The sequence below is a fragment of the Marmota flaviventris genome, chromosome 13, assembly GCF_047511675.1.
Source record: "Marmota flaviventris isolate mMarFla1 chromosome 13, mMarFla1.hap1, whole genome shotgun sequence".
Taxonomy (NCBI): domain Eukaryota; kingdom Metazoa; phylum Chordata; class Mammalia; order Rodentia; family Sciuridae; genus Marmota; species Marmota flaviventris.
Genome location: NC_092510.1, coordinates 71734489 through 71759361, shown reverse-complemented (window position 1 = coordinate 71759361; position 24873 = coordinate 71734489). Strand labels below are relative to the sequence as shown.

Here is a 24873-nt window from a genome sequence, read left to right as displayed (position 1 = left end):
GGTAGGAAAGTCCCAGTTAAACCGGGTCTAATTGGTCACCCTCCCAGTTCTGGCCATACCCTCAGGAGCCCAGGCCTCTGTGCTGCGTAGCACTCAGGGGCTTTGATGCAGCTGGTGATGAGAACCACTGCTTAGCAGGACAAACCCCCCTCGGGTGGCACCTGGGTGGCTCATGGAGAAGAGGCTGAGGAGATAAAGGCACCATGAGATGAGGTTGGTCTGGGCAATGCTTACCGAGGTAGGAATCACCAGGTGGGCCCTGGAAGTTCCAGTATCAGGGAGGTTTGGATACACTGGTCTGGAGATTCTCTAAACATGGGGGTCACCATGCAGCAATAGTGACAGCAACAGCCCCGTGGGAGCAGTTTAGAGATGCAGAAGCCCAGGCCTCACCCCCAACCTGCTGGCCCCAAGTCTGAATTTTAGCAAGATCCTAGATGTTTCTGGCCGCTCCCAGGAGCCTCTCATCCAGGGTTACTGGGGGCCTCTGAAGGGAGGCCAGGGGTGTCTGTGGAGCATGGAGGTCCAGTGTGCAGACTCTGGGGTTAGTTTCAGGGACAACTGCTCATCCCCCACTCCACTCCACCGAAGGAGTCACTTTTTTTTTTTTTTTGTACCAGGAATGGAACCCAGAGGCACTCAACCACTGAGCCACATCCCGAGCTCTTTTTTTTATATTTTGTTTAGAGACAGGGTCTCACTGAGTTGCTTAGGGCCTTGCTAAGTTGCTAAGGCGGATCTTGAACTCGAGATCCTCCTGCCTCAGCCTCTAGAACAACTGGGATTACAGACACGAAGCACTGTGCCCAGCCAGGATTCACTTTTGTCTTGAACCAAAAGGACCCTTGTCAGACCGTGGTGGGGAGTGTGTCCTGACAGGCTGACCTCGGAGGCTCTTCTAGCCAGTAAAGCCCCTACCACTTACTGGCCAGGGACACACAGAGGGCTGGTGACTCCAAACAAGGAAGAGTGGAAAGAAAGGGCCCCGGGCTCACAGGAGAAGACCTGACTTCTGATCCTGGCTCTGATGTCTCCTGGCCAGGTAGCCTTGTACCCACCACTCCATCCCCTGGAGCCTGGACATGTGCATCTGTAAGCGCTCTGCCCTCCTCCTGGGAAGATGCACAGTGAGCTGCTGGGCATGTGCTCCAGGGACAGAAGCCCAGCGTTCAGGTCATAGTGCAGCACTGACTGCCCCATCCTACGTTCTGTTTGATGAGGTGCTGTGCTCATTTGTGCAGGGGAGGCTATGGTGGCCCAGAGAGGCCAACCTACCCATGACAGCAGGTGTATTTCCTGGCTTGGGTCAAACACACCGGCCTTCACATCCAGACTCTGGCCCTTCTTAGCTGCTGACCCCAGGCAGGTTACTTAGCCTCTCCCAGCCTCAGTTCCTCATCCATGACGTGGCAGTGGCATCACATATCCTGGAGATTGTCAGGAGGGTGGCCTGGGACGGTGGCCACGAGGTTGCCTGCGCCATGCACTGCTCTCCTTCTCCATCCCGGGCCTTCTCTGAAGCACAGAGGAACCCAGGTGGCCTCCTGATCTACCTCCCAGGTGGAGGTAGGGTGCTGGGGTCTGGTCAGCAGTGTGATCTTGGGGACATCCCTGTCCCCTCTGGGCCGAACCCTGATAACCTTAGTATTGTCATATCATTGTCCCCTGTGGCTCAGAGCCATCTGTGTCTGCCTCAAGCCTGTCATCTTCTCTCTTGGGTCCCTGGATGTGATTTCCCTGGCTTCTAGGGCCTGGTTCCCCCTCATTCCTAGATGCCATGAGAATAACCCAGCAGGTGGCCAATGGCCAAGGCCACTTGCGCCTGTAACTCCATGCAGAACAGAGGCAATGGCCTTGCAGCTATGTCGAGCCCTCAGCTCCGATGTCTCTGGATGCCCACCTGCGCTCTCCAGGTAGAGAACACCTTCTTCTAGTGGAGGTGAGCCTGGGAGGTTAGAGCCTGGGAAAGGTGGTCCCGTGGGTCACGGCAGAGCTGTGCTGCCAGCATTTCTGTTAGACCCCCCCCCCTTGTCCTTTCCCCTCGTGCTAAGGGACAGTGCCTGCTCTCAGGAGCTCTGGGGCTGGCACCTATGCTGTCCCATGGCTGGATGCCTTCTCCCCCGCATCCTTCCCCTGCTGAGGCCTGTGTAGACCCTGATACTTAGTTCAAGTGTCACTTCTTCCTCCAGGAAGCCCTACTCATCTTCCCACCTGCTCTCAGAGGTAGGAGGTGCTGACCCCTCCCGGTGCATTTCCCCTCCTCCTTTCTTCAATCCCTGCAACCTCTGATGAGGTTTCAGCGTTGCCTGCCACACCGGGAACTCCTTCAGGGCAAGGACATCCTGCCCATCTGAGCTTGGCTGTCCTGAGGCCTTTCTGGGATCTGCCATCATGTAGGTGAATGGACAGAAATGGTCACTGGACACACCTGGACAGCCCCTTACAACACCAACCTGGAATCTCAGTGGCCTACACCCTGTCGGCCTGTGTCGTGAGCCAGGTGTGGTTCTTACCTCTGCACTTAGGTTAACTCATTTACTCCACACACCAGCCTTCTGTGGTGGACGCCATTATTCTCCTCATTCCACAGATGAGGAAACAGAGGCACAGAAAGGTCGAGTGTCTTCCCAAAGGATTGGCAGTCCCCAGCGACTGCAGAGTCCCTGCTTGCAACCACTGAGCTACAACGCCCACCACTCACTCCCATCTGAGCCTCAGGACCATGCTGGGGAGGGCAAGAGGAGACTCCGTGCTAGTGAGGTCCATTTCCTGAAGAAGGAAAATAAGATCCAAAGGGAGCAGAGACCTGCCCTGCTTCCTGCTGCATTAGACCACAGGGTGAGGTCTCCCAGAGGCCTCTAGGAGTGGCCTCTCCAGAGGCCATGGAGGCTCCAGACACTGTATCTCCACAGCCCCTCCCGGGCCTTTGTGGGTAAGGGCTTCCAAGTCTGCAGAGGACGTGGACCAGTGCATGCCTGTTCATATGGGCACTGTTCTCTACATAAGTCATTCATCACACACACCCATGTACACACATTCACCACCCCACCCCCACCACACACACCCACACACCTCTTAAACTTACTTTTCCTTCAGGAACTTGTTGTGTGTATGTATGTATATATATATATATATATATATATATATATATATATATATATATATATATATATATATATAGGCTCCTTTGGACTCAGAAAGTAGTTGGACTGGCTGTTGATAAAAATCAATAACTATGCTAAGTATTTCAAGTGTGTAGTACTTAGAGTTCTACTCGGGGTGATATAATAATGAATGAGTTAATTTTTTTAAATAGAGCATAGCCTACATTACATTTTGAATGTTTGGGAAGCTTTTGCTTCAAACCAGTTCACAAAGAAGATTAAATTATTTATTATTTCCATGATGCGGATACTGAGCCTTCTGCAGTACAAAGGGCTCAACTTAAGAAAAACAATCCCAGGTTAGATAAAGGCTTAGAAGCTATGCCCAGATGCAGATATAAGCACTGTTCACTCCATTTCCCACCCCACCCCCACCCCGTTCCCATGTAAGCTATTCCACAGCACCATCCCGGTCTAAGATGCCATGTTGGTTTGGCTATTAGTGCTACCAAAAGAGAGAAAAAGAGAGAGGGAGAGAGAGATTTTCCCCAATTCTCAACTTTAGCAGCACTTCTTTGGGAAACAGACTCTCTAGAGCATGTTTCCAGTAGACAATCCATAATCTCTCCCTGCCCTGCAGCACCATCCCAGCTTCTGTTCCACAGTGAGTGCCATTGTGATTGACAGCTCCCTCCATGGGGGTGGGACAGTGTCTGCCTGTTTTCCCAGTGCATGGCCTGGAATCTAGGAGGAGCTCCCAGAAACTTTGTTTATGGTTTTGCTTTTGGACACTGTCTCTCTCTTCTCTCTCTTCTATGTAAGTGACATCAGGAACTTGTAGATTTTAAAAATATATTAACGATGCTATATTTTAGTCAGTAACAGACATTATTTTCAATGCAGGTAGTGACTTTGTTGCTCTATTTATGAGTTTACCTGCCCCCCAGTTTTATTCCAACTTTTTATTTTGAAAAATTCAAATGTAAAAAAAAAGTTAAAAGAGAGTGCAATTGATATCCAATTAAAACACTAGTTGTTAACATTTGGCCATTTTCTCTCTTTCCCTTTCACCCACACCCACACACACACACACACACAAACACACTTTTTTTTTTATACCAGGGATTGAACCCAGGGGCCTTAACCACTGAGACACATCCCCAGCTCTTTTATGAACAATTTTATTTATAGACAGAGTCTCACTGAGTTGCTTAGGGCATTGCTAAATTGCTGAGGTTGGCTTTGAACTTACGATCCTGTTACCTCAGCCTCCAGAGCCACTGGGATTACAAGTGTGTGCCACTGTGCCTGGCTCACTTACATTTTTGAAAGAAGCACTTGACAACAGTTTGCAGACATAATGACACTTCACCCCAATACAGTAGCATGAATGTCCTAAGAACGATTATATTCTCTTTATGTAACAATCATATAATTACCACATCTAAAAAATTGAACCTTGGTACAATAACATTACCTAATGTATGGTCTACATTCAAACGTTTCCAGCTGTCCCCCAAATGTCCTCACTGCTGTTTGCCTGCGGGGGTGGGGGGGCAGGGATGGGGGATCCAGTCAGGGAGCACGTGATGGGCTTGCACCGTCCACCAGGTCTCTATCACTTGGAACTAGAGAAGTCCTCTTTTTTTTTAACTTGTAGAACATTATTTTTTGTGTCTTGGTTTTGTTTTGTTGTAAAGCCCAAGTTGGTTGCTTCATGAAGGGCTCATTTGTTTGTTCCTTCATGATTAGATTCGGGTTACACAGTTTCAGCAGGAGTGATGACATTTTTTATGTCCTGATCCTCCCACTGCAGCTGGTCAGGAGGCCGCGGTGTCCGTCTGAACTGTTGCTGTTGATCTTTGTTAAGGTGGGATCTGCCACATTGTGGTCAGGTCACCTCTCCCCTTCTGGGACCAGGAAATCACCCAGGGGTGAAACTCATGTGCCATGCGAATGCCACCCCATCCCTGCCCTTCCCAGTGGTTTAGCATCACGGATGACACTGCCCTGCCTCAGATGCACAGGGACAGGGTGGTCATTTTCTCAATCTTCTCTCCTGCTGGCAGGCAGCCTTCTTCTCTATAGGACAGTGTTCTCTTCTGGCCCTTTCTTTCCCTCCCCCGGGCACTTTCTCTCTTCCTTTAGCACTAACTTGAGCACTTAATATTTTGCCTGCCTAGTCCTGGGATGGGCCATTTCTCCAAGAGCCCTGATTCTTCCTGGGGTGGTGGAGGGGGGGTCACTGCTTCTAAGGGCTTTTTCAGTGGACTGAACTTGAAAGACTAATTTTTAATATTTTAAACTAAAGTGTTCGAACTGACGAGAGTACAGACTCAGATATGGGACGTCCTGTGTCACCTGGTCTGCATTCTTCAAAATGCCCGGAAAACAACACAAACTACCACAAAAGACAGGGGGCTGCTCTAGATGGGAAAAACCTAGGAACAAAACAAAGGAGAAAACCCGACAAATGCAAAGCATGAATGTAGATTGGCTTCTGAATCATAAAAACGAGAAGGGCATTTTTGGGAAATTGAAGAAATTCGTGGACTCTGCATTAGATGATAGTAAATTATTGTTCATGTTCACAAGTGTGGTAATGGCGTTGTAATGATATGGCAGAGTGTCATTCTTAGGAGACGCATTCTGAGCTGTTCTGGTATAAAGCATCATGATGTCTGTGAGCCAAGTTCAAACACCTTGAAACCAAAAAGTTACTTGTGTGTGTGTATGTGTGCCCGAGTCTGCACGTGCGCATGAACACACACACACACACACACAGAGCACATACATATTTATAGAGAAAAAAGCAGATGTAGAGAACGACAAATGTAAATGACAGGTACATGGTGTTCACTGTACTGTTCTTTCGACTTTTTTTAGATTTCAATATTTTCACAATAAAAGCTGTAAATGTGCTGCGGGGGGGGGATTGGGGAGAACGTTCTCCTTGATTGGACAGGAATAATGTGACCAAAGTCCCCTTACAGATCTTTCTCCATTGATTCTATTAGAAACTTGATGTGCTCTTAGGTCCCTTTATTCTGTTTTCAGTTTTTAGGGACCAGTTCATTTGTTCTTGAATAGTTTTATTTTGTTTTCAAATACATGCAGCTTTTATATGATTCCAGAGTCCAAATTATTCGGCAAGGCGGGGCTCTGATCCTGGTTCCCTCCTTTGTTCTATCCCACTCTCTATGCTGGGCCACGATCTGTTACTTTTTTTCTTAAAGCAACTTTTTTTTTTTAACTGTAGTTGGACACAATACTTTTGTTTTATTTTTACGTGGTGCTGAGGATCGAACCCAGAGCCTCACATGTGCCAGGCAAGTGCTCTTCCATTGAGCCGCAATCCCAGCCCCATGATCTGTTACTTTTAAATTTTTCCTGGCAGTGTTTCTTATTACAGATGTGTGCATGGGTGTGTGTGTGTGTGTGTGTGTTCTTCTTCCCTCCATCTTACCCAGGAGGCAGTATCCTATGGACACTCTTCTGCATCTTATTATTTTCACTTAATTTTCCTCGGCTCACTGCTTCACACGGTAGAAAGCCAGCCCTATTCCTGGTCCAGATGAGCAACACTTTTTTTGTGTGGATGTACCACAGTGCCAGGTTTCTGTTCTCATGACTAAAAGGCTCAAGGGTCACTCCAGTTAAACTGGGCTGACTGGGCTGCACGAAATAACCACACAAGAGACACAAATACCTTTTTCTTTGGGATCGCTGTGACGGCTCCTCTGACCTTAAGGGTCTGCAGAAAGAGACAGAGCGAGAGCACATGCTGACCCCTTTTATTGAGGAGAAGCTATTCAAATGAGGCAAGGGGTCAGGTTTCAGGGGGCTGAGTCTATCTTCATGATGTCCACTGTCAGCAGGTTGACTGACATGAGGTAGGCCACACCCAAGGGCACAGTAAGAGGAGGGGACACACACAAGGCACTTCCATGGAAGATTCTATCCTAAACAGGGCAAGGGGTTAATTACAAAGGAACAGGTGAGCATAGCTTCATCCATGGGGCTGTAGCAAGACACACCCATGCACAAGAAGGGTGGGGAAAGCTCTGCCACATTTCTACGACTGAGCGCCTCAGCACCCAGCTGGGGAGTGTGACTCAGTCACATGTAAGATTGATCTCCCACACCACGGCTCGTCCAGCCAGCCTCTGTGGGTAGACTAGTCACCAGGGTCACTTCCAGTCTTTTGGAATAATCTTGGCCACCTACTTGTTCCAGGGTAATTCCCAGAAGTGGGACATCTAGGTCAAAGGAAAAATACATCTGTAATTTCTCTGGAAAGTACAGAAAAAACAAGTGAATGCACTTGGTTAAGAAAAGCAGCGAGGAAAAGGGCTGATACCTAAGTGGGGGGTTTAAAGCAATTAGGGTGAGAGAATCCCTTCGTCAAAGAGCTGGTGGGAAACCCTTCAGCCACTGCTGACTTCCTCTGGCAATGTTCATATTGTTACCTGAAGAGAGAAGAAATCATGAAATGAAACACAGAATTACAAGATCATGAAGTTTCAGAGTTCAAATAAAAACCACCTTCTGGTAACAACAAGGAAACAGAGACCCAGGAAGAGGATTCCGTTCAATTCCATCCAATCCAGTGATCCCTAAATGAAATCCTGGCTTTGTCATAGAGCACGATACCTGTTTTTAGTTTCCACCAAGAGTTGAATGTGAAACCACACTACAGAGAGCCCCCTCCACCCCCAGGGTGATCCGTCAGCCGCGCTGTGGTTCAGATCCCTGAGAGCTTGGCTGTCACGATGACATCGCCTTCGACAGAATTCTCTCAGTGTAAGTGGATTTTGTTTCACGTCTTCTGTGTTATTCTGGGGTATTCAGATGCAGTCATGATGATGAATTGGATCCGGCGGAGGGTTTGACTGGCTGTGTGCACTCCAGCTGATGATGTGGGTGGCCATGTTTGCTGAGGATAGTCTGCAGTGACATAACCATGGCGTTGGTGGAGTTGTGTTTTGATTCTGAGCAGGCATCATGGAGAAGAGAATAGATTTCGCCCAGCCCAGCCCAACCCAGCCATGAACTTGGAGGGTGAGCCTGGGCAGCCATGAACTTGGAGGGTGAGCCTGGGCAAGTCCCTTCTTGGTGGTCCTCTGTGTGTAAAACCAAGAGCTGGACAAGCCCAGAACAGCACATTAATGAATGGCACCCACACCGCTATTTTCTCCTGTGCTCGTGCAGACATAACTAATGGATCCCCACTCTTTTCTCCTGTGCTCGTGCAGACATAACTAATGGATCCCCACACGTTTGCTCTTCACCTGCCTCACCCTCTCCTCTCTGCTGTTCCTGTCAGCCCACAGGTGATACTGCGCAGGCCCAAGCCTATTTTTCTAGACCTATCTTGGATTATTACTTAGGGTTACCAAATACTGGATCTTTAGTTAAATTTGAATTTAGAAAAAGATTTTTTTTTTTCAGCACAAGAATGCTCTTAATATTACTGCATCTGGCAACCCTACTACTTAGGCCTCTTCAGTTATTTCTCTTTTTCTGTTCCCTGTGCAATCTATTTCTTTGGTTTGAGCAATCCACCCTCTCTTTAGACTTCCGGTAGTGCCTATTTCCCCAGTGCCCAGATAAAAGTTCTGCTTATTCTCTAATTGTTTTAGGTTCACATTACAACTTCATTTAACTGAAAATGATCAAGATTTAGGTAGGTTGTTTTCCTTCCTCCCTGAGGATCCTATTCTTGTAAAACTCCCTGAAGAACCTATAATCCCGGGTTTCCCAGACTTCATCATTTGTATATCACTTTCTTGAATTTGCCAATCCATCCACCACTCATATTATTTGCTTCTTTAATATTTTCCTTTAAATTGACTTATTGTCCTCCATTTAAGTCTCATAAATGGAGAATCAGTATCATTTGCCAAGAAGGTAGCAAAAAAGCAAATAAATGGAAAACATATCTATTAAGATCTAAAACTGCTCATCTGGGGATCACCTGAGGTCATGGGGTGTTCTGCCCTTGATACACATGAAACTCAACACTGACTGATGCAACTCCCTGTTGTTTTGGGGACACCTTCTGTGATCCTCACAGATCATCCCTGAGGATTTTCTTGACTGCCTCCAGCGATGGGGAGCTCAGTACTTTGCAAGGTCTTGATGCATTCTTGAAGTCCTTACTGTCAAGTATTTCTTCTTTGCATCAATCGCCACCAGCCTCCTTTAAACAGCTATGTGTCCATCCTAGTTTTCTCCCTGGAACCACAGTTAGCTCCGTCGTATTCATTCACACGTTCATTCACTCAGCAAGTATTTGGGGTTTGTCGTGGGGCGGCTTGAGGACTTATTAAGTTTTTTTCTGAGTGAAGGAAGATGCAATTCCATTACGGTGTGATAAGGCTCGGGATGCGGTGGGGGATGGGGGCCACACCTGGGCCTAGACTGGGGGTGGGGGCGCTGCCTGGAAGGCCTCTTCCTACAAAATGAGAGAGAGTCTGGCTGGCTTTGGGGAGCAGAAGGAGCCGTATGAGGGTGGAAAAGGGGGCTGGAGGGGTAGAGCAGGTGGGGAGCAGAGAGGCCGGGTGGGCCTGGTGGCCCTCATCCTGTGTGATGACGAAGGACATACTCTCTGTAAAGCAGTGGCACGTCCAAGCTCTCGTTGTACTTTGAACAGAGCCCTGGAGAGGTGGTCAGGGCAGGACTAATCTTCCCAGGTCCTCAGGTAGGCGACTGAGGCCTAATAGGCATCTGGCAGGGACTGTGGCTGTCCCCCCAAGGAGTGGGGTCTTTCTATTACGGAGCCAGGCAGCAGCACCCCAGGCCCCTGCAGGCACCTCAGCCCCAGCCCATAGGGCCCACGCTGACCTCCTCTGTCCCATCAAAGGAAACGTCACTTTCTTGGAAAGCTGAAGCAAGTCTCTGTGGCCTGGGGCCTCGTGGTCAGCTACTTCCTGTCTTGCTCCCAGAAGGCTCTGGCTCACAGGGGCAACCTGGGTCTGAGATGACACTTTCTGTGACAGCTCTAGTGTCCCTGTGACACAGGGTGTGTGGTGCCTGGTGGCCTCTGCCCTCCAGGCCCTCCGTGGACTCCTGGTTGGTGCATCAGTGGGCGGGAGGCTCGAGGGCCTCCTGGGAGTCTTGGCCTGTCTAGTTGAATGATTCTGCTCTGGACTCCATCAGCTCAAGGGGACAGGCTCAAACCCCGCCCACCGTCCTCAGCCAGAGACACCAGCACTGTCCTTCCTGCTCAGGTCTGGCCTGTGTGAGGACCGCGCCGTGGTCCAGAGGGCAGAGCACAGAGGTGTGCTGCCATCCTGCTGTCTCCCTGCCTGTCTTCTACCTTTGCTGCCGAGAACAGAGAGCTCACCTGCCAATCCCTGCAGTGGGCCTGGCCACCGGTCCTTTAGTGCCCCACAGGAGGAGGAGGAGGACAGCGCTGGGGACTGAGGGAGAGCAGGGAGGGCCCCCAGGAGGAGGTGTTAGAGCACAGGAGCTGGCCCGAGGGACGGGAGGTGTGTGTCCCCTCGTGCTGCGTGAGTGGAGCGGGGCCCGGCACACCTTCCCCCACGATGTGATCCCAGCCTGTCGGGTAATTAGAGGTGCCACACTGACGTGAGGAGGCATGATTTCTGCAGCGTGGTAATTAAAAGGCAGTTGGCTTCACAGCTGTGCTCACACGAGAACGCTTTCACCCCTAAAGACACCAGCCGACGCCAAGTGCAAAGGAGCCCAGGGAACCAAAGAGACTCCTCGTGTCATTTGTTAATTTCCTGCATTTGTCACCTGCACAGCTGTAAGGGGGGAAACGGGACATTTTACCAGAAGTTTTAAGGGAAAATTAAAGACATACATCCTAATTGTACACAATCAGGCAGGCAATATAATCATTATTGTGTTTGTAATTAACAAGCCATTTAAAAATCACCCAAACAGGGTGCAGAAGGCCTGATGAAGAATGTTGTCCCTGCCTGGTGGCAGCTACGTCACTGTGACCCAACCCTTTTGTCCACTGAGGCCTCTCATCTGTGAAGTGGGTATACTCACCCCACCTGAGGTGATATGGAGTGAAAGGGCTGTGGAAATTAAAAGTCCCCATGTCACCATAAGAGCTACTATCCCATCCTCCTGGCTTGGAAGCCCAGGAGTTGTGACCCTCTGCTGGCAAGCATGGGTTGGGTGCCTCTGCTACCCTGAATCTCACAACAGCTCTGAGGCAGGAGTATGACCCTGCTCTTATAGAAGAAGAGACGGAGGTCCCCAAAGGGGCAGAAATCTCCCAGAGTTGCTTAGGCACAGGCTGAGGTGCTGCTCAGACCCAGTCTGTCCAGGTGGAAACAGAATTCTTACCCTTGGGCCACCCTACGGCTCAGCGTTGACTTGATTTTGTTGTTTCTCTACGTTCCTTCCATTTTTTGTTTTGTTTTGTTTTTAAAGAAAGATCTGAGGGAGTTATTTTTTAAAATATTTTTTACTTGTAGATGGACCAATATCTTTATTTTATTTATTTTTATGTGGTGCTGAGGGTCGAACCCAGAGCCTCACGCTTACGAGGCAAACGCTCCACCATGGAGCCACAACCCCAGCCCCTGAGGGAGTTATTTTTGTTTTCTAATCTTCTTTACATAAAATAATGGTGTAAATATGAAGGAGGGAGAGAAGAAGGAAAATTTTTAACTCCCATAGCAAAATAATCATATCTTGAGAAAGAATTCAACTACTTCACAATGTACTGCTTATAAGCAAATAGTAGCTATTTCTTAAATCCGGTGACGGGCAGGTGGATATTAGCTTCATTGTTATTCTTCAAAATGGACATATTTTGAGGTGATATTTGAGGATGAAGGTTTTTCAATTTTTGTGAAGAATTTTAAAAAATAGCATGCATGTAATTTTTGTTTCATATCATAGAATCCAAAGCATGATAAGCCACTGCCGTGGGGTTATTTTTTCTTTCAAGTAAATCCTGTGTTTTCTTCCTCTTCCTTTTTACCTGGCCCCAGTCGCCTCCCCATCTTAGATCTGGGTGCCTCCCTAGGAAGGCCCTTTTGTTTCTGGAGAGAGGACTTCTTTCTGATAACCAAAGTCCCAAGCCCCACTTTGCCGCTTGCTGACATGTGACTCTGACCAAGTCAGTTACCCTTTCTGAGCTTCAGTCTCTTCCCCTATAAAAGTAAGAGTAATACAATCCACTTTACGTATATTATGGATTATTGCAATGATCGAAATTAGTCAAAAGAAGCAAGTGAGTCTTGGAAATCGTTAAACCATAGAGAAGAAGCTTAGCAGTCTGTGGAACGGGTGGGGACTTGTGAAGTTAGTCTCTCTGATCTGCCAGCTGCTTGCAGTGTGACTGTGCACAAATGACTTAACCTCTCTGCGCCTTATTTCCTTGTCTGAAAAACTGCAGGTCACACTAGTGACTATCTCACAGGGCTGTTTTGCACATTCAGTGAGAGAGCAAGTAGTAAGTTCTCCCTGTGATGCTTACCCCGTGTTTGTTATTTGATCATTTCAAGGGGTCAAATAGCTAAACTCAAATCCTAATTTTGCCATTTACAACCTCCGGGGCCCCAGGCATGTCACTACATCTTCCTGCCTCAGTTTCTCCATGAGGAAAAAGGTGTCTCCTCTGCATCGCTTGCAAATGGCTGCTAGTCCCAGTGAGTATGGCCATGAAAAGGGGTGATGAAGGCTGCATTGCTGGTCACCTCTCAGTGATGAAAACCTCGACATCATCTGCAGTAAGAAGCCATGATTGTTCCCCAAGTGGTTCCAGCCCAAACTGTCTCTGAAGACAGAGATTTAAAACCTACCAGCAAGTCTACATGTGCTGTCCTGAAGGCCCCAGTCATATGGGGGCTTTGAGAGTGCAGCCACCCAGCCCCTCGCCAGGCGCTCATTAACCAGCACTCTCCCGCCACTCCGCATCACAGTGACCTCACGGGCGTCTACGCTGAGGTACTTGGTGTCCAAATGGTTTTCCACCAGAACTTGGGTGCAGAGGCCACTTGGCGCAGACCCCAAGTGGCCCTGAGTTCCCAGCGCACCCGGCCCACACTTTGTGTACCTCCTGGCACTGGCCACAAACAGTGTTTTGTCAAAAGCTTCCTGAGAAAGTTGCGTTGCATTCAGCTCTGCTGAAAGGGACCCGAGATGACAAATACCTCCCTCATTTAATTACAGACACAGTCAGCAAACTCACGGCCCAGGAAAGAGCAAGGCTAAGGCTCACTGGCTTTCTCAGCCCTGCATCTGGCCCGAGTTCCCTACCTAGCACTTAGCAACTGCGGCCACCCCTGTTTCAACCATCCCCCCTGGAAATGCCTTATTTCTGCTGAAAAGTTCAATTCAGGTGCCCGAAATCAGGTAATGGAGGAATTGCGTTTGGCAAGAATTCGTCAATGGCTTGGAATTTAATAAAGATCATGAAGTTGGGGGATGTATTTACATTTTTCATCTAGGTTTATATCTGTAAAGGAGAAGTAAGGCAAACAAAAAATTGTCTGAATAAGTCAAGATTAAAAAAAAAATCCACCCACTCAAAACCAACAAGCTCCTTAATCATTTTCTTCAGTAACTGGAAAGAAAAGCAGTTTTGCAGCTACAAGGAAACATCCATCACTCAGATGCCTGAACAGGGGAGGTGGCTTGCCCTTGCTCTTTCCTAAAGAGACAGGTAGAGCCCAGGTCCCCCAGATCCTTAAGTGGCCTTGGAGTGGCCAGAGCCAGCGTTCCATTTCTCTCTGCCTGCGCAATGGGGTGCTTACTGCTCCAGGTCAATGCACAGACCCCAAACTCAAAAACCTGTTGCCGCCCGCCAGAGTGTCCCTCTGGGAGATGGATGCTGGCCACTCTCTTCCCATCCCGCTGTGCTGGTGACGTGTGCATTGCCCCAAATCTTCCAGCCAAGCCCACCCTGGAAACTTGCTGTGTTTGAGAGATCCCCTCCCCCCAGGCCTGGGAATTAGCCTTCTCCTCCCTGTTCTATGGACTCCTCAGAGCTGGGCTGAAGAAAGAACCAGACATGACATCCAAAGAGAGGTTTCCATCTCCGTTACTACCCTGAGCGCTTCCTGTGGACCGCAGTTTTACTAGCTGTAAAATGGATGATGGTCTATCTGAAAGCATCGATTGATCACCAGGGCGGACTCGTATGCAGACTGTCCCTCAGATAGTTCGCATCACAATGAACCACTTGGGTGGTGGCCTGGGCAGTCAGTCCACTTCTCTGTCCGTTTGTCAACCCACTGTTGGACAACTTCATTCTCAGGCATTTCAGAGACTGGATTTGGCTGGGCGAGTGTAGATGAGAGGGTAACAGTAATCCTGTCCCTGGAAGACAGCCATAGGACCCCTGTGCTCACAGGCTCTCCACAAAACCAGCTCGACCACCTGGCCAGCGTCCTAACCGTGAGCACCGTGGACACCCTGTGTCTGTACAGCCTGGGAGGCCACACAGTCCTTTCACATCCTGACGTCATCCCAGCAAGGCAGGTGGGACAGAGCGGTCCACCTTCCCTGACAACGATAAGAGGTTAAGTGACTTGACAGGATCACACAGGGGGCAGAAGGCGGAGCTGAGGGTCAAACCCAAGGTCTTTGGAGCCAGGGGATCTGGGTCGCCACCCGCCTTGTCCTCATTGCTGGGTGTCTCTGGGGTTCAGACTGAGGGGCGTGTGTCATCTCCCAGGGGCTATAAGGGGTGGGGGACGTGTGCCCTGATGGTGTGGGTTCCACTCCTCCATTTCTAAGTTTTGTGATCTTGGGCAAATGCACATAGCAGAATATCTACCATGTTAGCCACTTTAAAGGGAAAAATTCAGTGTCATTGAGAACACTCATAGTGTGGTGCCACCATCACCCCTGACTAGTGCTACATTTTCATCCCCCCAAAGAAAGCCCTGTGCCCATTAAATAGTCACTCTCCAGTCCCCCACCCCCACCGCCACCCCGCCCCCAGCCCTGGGAAGCACCAATCTGCCTCCTCAGCCAGGTTCCTAACCTGGAAGTCTGTAAGGTGAGAAGAGCAGCGGCACTGGCCTGAGGTGGGGGCGGCGTGAGCATGAGTGGGATAACTGGGCAGCACTGGGCACAAGTGGAAGGCAGGGCCCGCTCTGTGGTGGGCTTCTGGAAAGACCCTCTTGGCCATGAGGACCAGATGCAAAGCTGTTCGCCTGGCCGACATCCTGGCTTCCAGGAGAAGTCCACAGCACTCTGTGAACTGGGCCTTTGACACTGAGATGCTAGGAGATTCGGCCACCGCTCAGGCCAGGTGGCCGTGGGTAGTTCCGCAAAGCCAGAGGTCCTGTGGCTGGTGTGGTTGGGCAGTTTCTGGACCCCTTCATTATCACAAGTACCCAGGCAAGTTCCTGGGTGGGGATGAAAGAAGGAAATGCGGCTTCAGGACCTTCTGAGGACTAGGCTGTGCCCAAGGACCCCCGGGACACCTACTCCAGGCAGGGAGAACCCCTCTGTGCTCCAGGTGCTGCCTGGCTGCAGATGGGGGGCAGGGAGAGGCGGGGACTCCAAGTCCCACTCATTGCCCACAGCTGGCAGGGTTGGGGTGTGAGGGGGGCACAGCAGCCGGCAACACCCAGTAGACAGCAGTTTGAAGGTGCACGTCAGGAACCTCCAAACCTTCCCATCAACCCTTGCTCTAAATGGCATCTAAACCGTGCAAAGGAGAATGTGAGGCCCTGCTGCGTAATGGACTGATTAATTCAGACTGAATTTATTTGCAATTTTTCTAATACTTTTAATGGGGTGACCTGACCTATAACTTTGCACTCTTTAAGAACATAAGGTTTACTAAATTAAAGGATGGTAACACACACGAAGCAAAACAGACCAAAGGGGAGCATTCAGCACTCACAGTAGCCAACAGAACATCCTCCAGCTTTCCTGGGAAGATCCACTAGTTCTACAGTAGATGAATCTGGATTGAGAGAATCCTAAACGTCGCCTCCTGGCACTCTAGACCTTGTCTCACAAAGTAGTGAACGTCCTGAAAATAGATGAACATTCCTTTCTCTCCTCCCCTCCACCCCCAAACTGGATTAGAGACCAGGATCTAGAAATCGGACAGCTATGTCTTTACTTCATGGTGGCTGATCTCCAAGGCAAACAAAGTGCTTTTTTTTTCTCTTCATGCTCCTCCTGTGTCTTTCCAAATTCAGAGAGTTATAAATTCCTAGAAAAAAAAAATTGAATAGGAAGAGGAGAGGAATATACTCTAAGTGCACTGCATTTTGGGAATTGAGTTCTTTTTTTTTTTTTTGGGCAGAAAAGAACACTAGCAGCAATGCACCATGGGAACTTAATGTACCATGTTGATCCAGAGTCTTAGAAAACCAGGCACTGAGGATAAAAAATGATGTCACCTAATCACTGTAAACCAGCGTAAGGTGAGAGCCTACTAGACACCAATAGCTGTGCTCAGATACTTACCCTTCAGTTTCCTAAGAAACATTCCCAGTCATAAACAGGCAGAAAACAGGGCCAAGAGCAGTCCACCTGTGGTGTCTCTCTCCTGATAAGCTGAATCTGAAAAGACTTGCCTTGCTTCTGAAGGTGAGTACATTGAAAACATCTTTGAAAAAGTACTTCAAAAATAATCAAAGGAGCACAATACCCAAAAGAAGCAGGGGAAGAGTCCACTTCTGAAAACGATCTATTGTAGGATAAAGAAGAGAACTTTCAGAAGGGTGGTTGGCATCCTCAATCTTCCACAAAACAACACAGGTCCCATGCAATAGCCTGAGACAAGAGGATTGGGGGTGGGGGTGGGGATGTGATCACCTGAAGTGAACAGTGAACCCAAAATGTCCATAACACAATAAAAATGCATTTTTATTGTCAATAAAGCTCGAAGTGGAGGCTGTTGCAAATCAGGTCAGGAAACTCAGAACAAAGACCCTGGATGGCTGACATGCGTGTGCACATCTGCTCAGCTATATCATAGAGAGCTTCCTGGGCAAACAGGAAAGGAGGACCACTTTGTCTCTGAAAGACTCACAAAATTAGGAAGTCTGATAACTCCAAATATTGGCCAGGAGGTGAAGAAATAAGAATGCTTATACCTTATCGCCAGAACTGTGGATGATATAGCCATTTTACTAGAAAATGGTGAAAGTTAATATGCACATACTCTGTAATAAAGAAGATGGGATAAAATAAGATGTTCTTCTAAAATGAAGACAAGAATCAAGAGATGAAATCATGACAGCAAATATGATAACTATGGATGTGCAGAATGAAGAGACAGCATATAATAATCAGGTGTGCCAGAGGGAGATGAGAATACATATGAATACAATAGAAACACACTACGTATGCTGTATTTATTATGTATAATATATACAGTATGATAAGTATGGTATATAATAAATACACTAACTCTATTGTATAAATGATTATTATGTATAATATACACAATTTAAATATATATATATATAATTTTCTTTTCTGAGTTGGAGGACTTCAGTATCTAAATTAAAGGACGCCTTGTATCACAGATCAGAGTGCTATATCCAGATCTATCCTGGCAATTTTTTTTTTAATTCCAAGAGAAAATATCCTTTAAGCATTCAAGCAGAGAAAACCAGTCCCCTATGATTGAACAATGATTGAACTAGCCTCAGATTTCTCTTGAGCCTCACTTTGTAGTTTCAAGGGAAAGAAGTAGTAGTCCACGGATTTTATACCCAGCCAAATTCCATCATTATCAAGACAACAGAAGCCCATCCTCAGCAAGTTTCCAATTCCTTCCCTTCCTCAGAATATCAGAAAGCGCTCCATCAGGCTGAGACCTGAAGCCAGCATAGAGGTGTGTCCAAGATCACGTACCAAGGGAACACAAGGAAACAAAAAGAGAGAATAAGATGGTTAATGAGGTGGTGCAGGACCAAGCATTTATTATAGAAATATATGCACATAAAGAATATGTGCTGTTTTCAAGAATTAAATATTTAAGATAATCTTAACAAAATACAAATAGAAGGAGGATCAAAGCTACAGACAGAAACACGAGTACAAACTAAAGGGTCATATTTTTTTTTTCTTGGTGCTGAGGGTTGCACCCAGGAGTATTTAACCACTGAGCCACATCCTTGGCCTTTTTTTTTTTTTTTTGGAGACAGGGTGTTGCTAAGTTGCTTAGAGCCTCACTAAGTTGCTAAGGTTGACTTTGAACTTATGATCCTCCTGCCTCAGCCTCTCGCGACACTGGGATTTCGGATGAGCACCACCTCACCCAGCGGGTCATATCTTAATATCAAGCAAGATATTATACAAAACCAAAAGCAATAAAATGACAAAGATATTTATTTTACATTGACAAATGTTTTAATCCTCAATTCACCTAATGAATATCCACTAAGTACCTGCTATATGTATTAGTCAAGGGTACACATTGCTGAAAAAAAAAATCATGATGAACCTTTACACTGAAAACAACATAAAATCAAAGCATCAAAGCACACACTGTTGAAAAACACGGGGAAATGGTCCGAGGCAAGAGAGAAAAATTTAGTAATACTATCTCTTAGCTTTTGATAGACCAAGTCAGCAAAAATAGGAAGCATATGAAAATATAATTAGAGCTTGATTATATCTATTATGCATAAGTAGTCTCATAAAGGATTCTATAGCTTACAACTAGAGACTGCATCTTTTTTTCCTCCCAACACCATGGAACTTTTACAAGAGTTTACTGTATAAAAGCCCAGAAAGAAAATCTCAATAATTTGCCAAAGCAAACACTGTACAGGCCAAAAATTCTCAAAACAATGCAATAAAAGTAGATATAACAAAAACTATGAATTAAAATTTAAAATACTCTCAGAAATAGATCCCTGGTTAGGGATTAACTGGAGCCCTGATCACAGCCTGTTCAGAAACTAATTTGGTTGTGTGAAATAAGACAGGGAGCCCAGAAGTGTGGGTCTTTAAGTTAGGGTGCTGATGCTGGTGGCCCTGGTGTTGCGGATGTTGGAGGAGGAAGGCCTGGGGACCACACAGGATGCAGTGGACAGCCATCGGGCAGGGAAGAGCACTGATGTTAGGAGTCCTTTAGTCCTGAGTTCAAGTCCTGCTTCCACCTCTTATTTGCTATGGTGGATAACTCAATATCACCCCATCTTTCAGCTTCAGTCTGCTTATTCATAACTTTTTTCTTCCCAACACCATGGAACTTTTACAAGAGTTTACTGTATAAAAGCCCAGAAAGAAAATCTCAGTAATTTGGTATTGATCTGCACTGGGGGGTTCTCAACCGTCCCTTGGCATCAAACTCACCTGGAAAGTTTTTTTAAAAAAATACCACTGTTTGGGCTGTAGGTCCAGGAATTCTGACTTAGTTGATTTGGAGTGGGATCAAGTTATCAGATTTTTAAAAATCTCCCCAAGTGATTCCAATGTGCAGCCAGGATAGAGAACCCCCAAACCAGGTCATTTCTTAGATTCCCTCCAGTTCTGAAGTTCAGCAATACTAGTAGGCACCTGAGCCTGCCCGTGGAAGAAAGTTTCAAGAGGCTAAAGCCAGAGAAAGAGAGACGCACAGCAATTCAATCAAAATGTGCATTATCTCAAATGGTGCAGAAAATGTCGGCGCCAGTTAATATTTTGCACCCAACATGATTTAGACCTGGGGCATGTATTGTACTCCAAGCCTATGGTAAACACAATGGACCATTTATTCACTGAACAGTAACCACCGTAATTACCTACAGGGCAAACATATGAGGTTGTTGGAGCAACAATTAATTGTGGACCTGGAACTAATGGGACAATAACGATAAAGTATCAACCAGAGTGTGATTCAGAAATCACATCAGAAAACCAATATTTTCCAAATTGTATTAGATAAGCATTTTGGGGGATGCGATGGCATGCATAATGTCCTCCCAGGTCCTGAAAAGTGTTGCTCCCAGATTTTTTTCAGATAGCTCCCCCCTTACCCTGGTGAGCAGAGGAAACTTGCAGGGTGGTTTTAATCTTGAGAAAAGAATTGTGGATAATAGGTTAGAGTGGACTGTACAGAGCTGTTCTTTCTGGCACTCTCCACAGGACCTAAATCTCACCCCCAGGCAGGTGTGTGGATTTTGTTTGGATTATGGGATCCTCTTTGTGAATCTGTTAAGCCATGAAATCTTTTTTTCAGGGAAAAAAAATGTGTATATTTGTATGCACATATACACTCACACAAACTTTTTCCTACAGTTTTTGGAGGGTCCAAAGACATTGTGGGACCCTTCTGTTCTCACGAGGTTATGGCACAGACTCCCTGTCCACACCTCCAGGCACAGGGATGTCACTACTTCGATTGGCAGCGTTTCTATTGCTGGACAACTCTGAATGTGGGGGCTCCTCCATGCACCCCGCTGGACGGTTTCTGCAGCTTCTTCCCATTGGTCCTTATTCTACCTGGAATTTTTTCAACAGTCATTCTGCCCTTGACTCTTACCAATTGTGAGGTGTCCCTGTCTCTGTGGGGATCTTAGAAATCGATTTCTCTAGGCACTCCCTAGCTTCAGGCAATGGCTGACAGGCGTTGCACGGTCAGCTGCAACAGATTGGATCTGCAGGGGCTTGCAGAGTGGACACAGGACCTCCAGGGATCTGAGGGAGTGGCTGACTGCACTCTGATCAGACCACGGAAAAGGATGGATCTCGATAGCTTGCCCTCCTGGGGTCCAGGGAGAAAGTCCAGTGAAGGACCTTTCTCTGGGACAGAAGGGTGCAGGATGTTGTTTCCCTGGATGCGGAAACTAGATTCTGGGATGTATAGAGTTGAGAGCTGCTGCTGAGACAAGCAAGGGTGCAGGAGGACACTGGTGGACAGTGCAGACTGAGCTTGCTGCAGTTTGCCCTCTCTGGATCAAAGATTTAATGATGCCAAAGAAAGGAGAGAAGGGAGGGGAGGAGAGAGGGAGGGAGGGAGAGAGGGAGGGAGGGAGAAAGAACAGATTAGAAGAAACCATGAGCAATTCTTTCATAATCTCAGAGTAGGGAAGGCCTTTCTAAATATGACACAAAACCTGAAGACATAAGAGAAAAAAGTGATAAATTCATCCACTTAAAAAAAAAACAAAACACTTTTAGCTGGGCACAGTGGTGCATAGCAGCTCGGGAGGCTGAGGCAGGAGGATCGTGAGTTCAAAGCCAGTCTCAGCAACTTAGCAACGTCCTAAGCAACTCAGTGAGACCCTGTCTCAAAATAAAATACAGAGAAGGGCTGGGGATGCAGCTCAGTGGTAAGCACCCCTGGGTTCAATCCTTGGTACCAAAAAACAAACAAACAAAAAAACACTTTGGCATGAAAAATCAGACTATAAGCAACATCAAAAGATGAAATACAAACTGGATCAAAACAATAAACAACTTATATGGTAAAGCACTAATTTCTTTAATATAGAAGATCACTTTTCTACAAACAGAGGGGAAGACTAAGAGTCAAATTGGAAAATGGACAAAGGATGGGAACAGTTTCCAAAAGGGAACTAAAAATTGCTGCTAAACATAGGATGAGAGACTCAGCCTCACTCACAATGAGATAAATGCAAATTAGAACTAGAAGATGCCATTGCTCCCCATCACCCTGCAGAGATCAAAAAGGCTGATAACCACCTTCTATGGAAGAGGCCCAGGAAAAGGAGAGCCGAGATCAGAGGAAGTGTCAGGGGAGTGGTGACATTTAAGCTGGACAGATCATTAAAATCGCAACTTAACAACTTACTGGCACTTAAAGAAGAAACAATAAAGGGAAAGACGGACAGATTTGACTACTGAGTATTAAATTAAAATACCCACACCCAACACGCAGAGGCAGACAGAGGTCTTTGCCACAGCTCTCACAGCCCGGCCTGGATCCCGTCCATATAAAAAGTCTTAATTAAATTCAATTAGAAAAGCATTACAAGAACCTCAAAAAGTAAAGGACACGAAAAAGAAGTTCCTTAACTAGGACACGCTTCTTGTTAAGAACCACATGAAAAAGGCTCAACGTCACGAGGAACCGTGAACACAATGATTCTGGTTTTTAAAGTGATAATTCATTATAAAATTAGATAGAAAAAATGTTCTATTCCCTGTTGACAAGAATGTGGTGAAATTGGCCCTCTAATTATACCTGACTAGCAGATATGCAGATTGATAAAATTCTTTGGGGAAATAAGTACAGTCTAAAGGTTCATTTCCTACCTTTTTACTCCCCTACCTTTGGTACCAGGGATTGAACGTGGGGTGCTTAACCACTGAGCCACATCTCCAGTCCTTTTTTATATTTTATTTTGAGATAGGGTCTCACTGAGTTGCTTAGGGCCTTTGAACCTCTGCCTTAGCCTCCCTAGCAGCTGGGATTACAGGTTTGCACCACTGGGCCCCAGATTCATTTCCTCTCTTTTATCTGGGAAATTTTACATACCAGACTCGGTCCTACAGAATAATCCTGAAATATAGGGGAAGATGCTATGCACAAAGATGCCTGCAGAATAATAGGACAAATTACAAACAATGTCCCCAAACTAGAGACAACTCAGTAAATTGTGATATGTTCATATGCTGGAATATTATGCAGCTATTAAAATGTTTACAGGGAGTTTTTAACAGGATGGTTAAGTGTTGGTAGAACAATGTTAACTAGGGGAAAAACAGTTGCACTGTGTATGTAGAATGATCTCAAGAAACTTTTGAAAAAAGTCCAATCGCTGTGCATAAAGATGAGAAAGAAACAGACCCCACATTAATGGTGGATCTTTGGTAGATGCCTGGTTATTTATTTATTTATTTTTGTCCTTCTTTCTCCTTTTTTGCACCTTTTAACCATCTCTTCCATTTGGATGTATTACTCTTAACAATCGAAAGCCTTAAAAAAAAATACCTTGCACCATGCGTTTCTGTCCCAAGACAGGATGGAGGGCTGCTGAGCTCCTAGTAAAAAGCATCATCTCTTTTTTGTTTTCTGTTTTGTTTTTTCAGCTTTCCTTTGCCGCCACCACGCCTGTCCTAGCTGATAAGAAAAAATACCCTTACTTCTTCCGGACGGTGCCGTCGGACAACGCGGTGAACCCGGCCATCCTGAAACTGCTGAAGCACTACCACTGGAAGCGCGTGGGCACGCTCACGCAGGACGTGCAGAGGTTCTCCGAGGTAGGCCAAGCTCTGCGCCCCGGGGGCCTGGGCTCACCCTGGGCTGCCTGAGTGACAGCCCCCGGCTGCTCTGCTAGATTTCACCAGCACCGTGGAGGCTGCTTGGCCTCTGACAAAAGAGCTGGTAGCTGAGGAATGTACACCCGGGCCTGTGGGACCCTCAGCCATGGCCCTAGAGGGGAGTGAGAACTCCCCTGTCACTCTTCCCCTTACTCCTAAAAGGCCCCGTGGCCTTGTCCTGCTTACTGATGATAGAGTGACTATCTGAAAGCAAATGGGCCACCAATAGGTTTGCTCTTGTGGAGCAGAGTTTGGGGGAGGAATTGGCTTGGAACCAAGACTCCTAGGTCATCTTGGATTGTGCTTTGTGGGTTTTTTTTTTGTTTTTAACAATGTTTTACAAACATGCATAAATACATGGTGCTTTATTTTATTTCATACAACAATACAAAAATATATATGGTGATAGTGTTGTTTTCTCCAACGGCCCTGTCCCCCCCCTCTCCCAGGTCCCCCCCATTTTCAGTTTGGTGCTAATCTGCCTAGAATTTTTTCACTATATTTGTTTGAACCTAAATGACTTCATACCAAATATATTTTGCTTTTTTATTTTCTTTGCAACACATTTTAGAGATCCGATTGATCTCGGGTTTAATGACCCAGGGTGTTCAGTCAATGGATGTATAGTGTGACTTATTGAACCCGACCCCAGGGATGTTTACAGCCTTCTGGTTACACAACCAACACCTTCGTGCATAGGCGTGCACCATAGCAATAGATTTCTAGAAATGAAATTACGAGGCCATTTAAAATTTTGAGAGGGACCCGACATCCAACAGATCTGTTCCAGTTTCTAGTGTCACTGATGGCTCTTGACGATTTCCTGTTCCCACACCACCTTATTAACAGTGGATTGTAGTGAATAGTTAAAAGTTGTCCCCCTTTGTGTGAGTGCAAAGTGGTCTTTGGTCCTTTTTTCCTCCTCCATTTGCTTTATATCTCCTCCTTTCTCTTCCCACATTTTTTTTTCCCCTTTTGGTACCAGAGGTACTTTACCACTGGGTCACATCCCCAGCCCTTTTTTATATTTTATTTGGAGACAGGGTCTTGCTGAGTGGCTTAGGGCCTCACTGAATTGCTGAGGCTGGCTTTGAACTCTCAATCCTCCTGCCTCAGCCTCCTGAGCTGCTGGGATTACAGGCATGTGCCACCACACCTGGCCCCAAATGTACTCTTGATACTTGGAGCCTCCACCAAACCAAGACATCCCAGGTGTGCGTGTGTGGCAGCCCAGGGGAAACAAACTATGGTGTATTATTCAGATTTCCAGGCAAAACTCCAAGGGAGAGTGAGGAAGGCCACACACCCTGCTGCCAGCCTGGGAAGGAGGAAGTTCCAGGTGAGGGGGCCACCAAGATGGAGCAGAGCAAGGCTGGGAATCCAGCTGAGCACTTACCTTTCAGAGGCTCTTGCCCTGTCTCCATGCAGAGGAGAGGCCTTTTGATGTTGTCCCCATGAGACCTGGGAGAAGCTTCCTTCTCTGAGCCATGGTTTCCTCCCCTGGAAGTCATATAAAGCTAGTAACCCTTTGCATGCCTCCCTACAGGGTTTTTACTAAGATCCAATCTGTAATAAATTTGAA

At 46.8% G+C, this 24873-nt stretch overlaps 1 protein-coding gene across 1 annotated transcript in view; it reads left to right on the top strand.

Moving 5' to 3' along the window:
• Gabbr2 (gamma-aminobutyric acid type B receptor subunit 2) overlaps positions 1-24873 on the top strand; it is a 351347-nt gene that overhangs the window by 125431 nt on the left and 201043 nt on the right. Inside the window, exon 3 of the mRNA XM_027931027.2 lies at positions 23061-23231. Coding sequence (XP_027786828.1) covers positions 23061-23231 — 171 coding nt within the window. The remainder of the gene's footprint in view (positions 1-23060; positions 23232-24873) is intronic.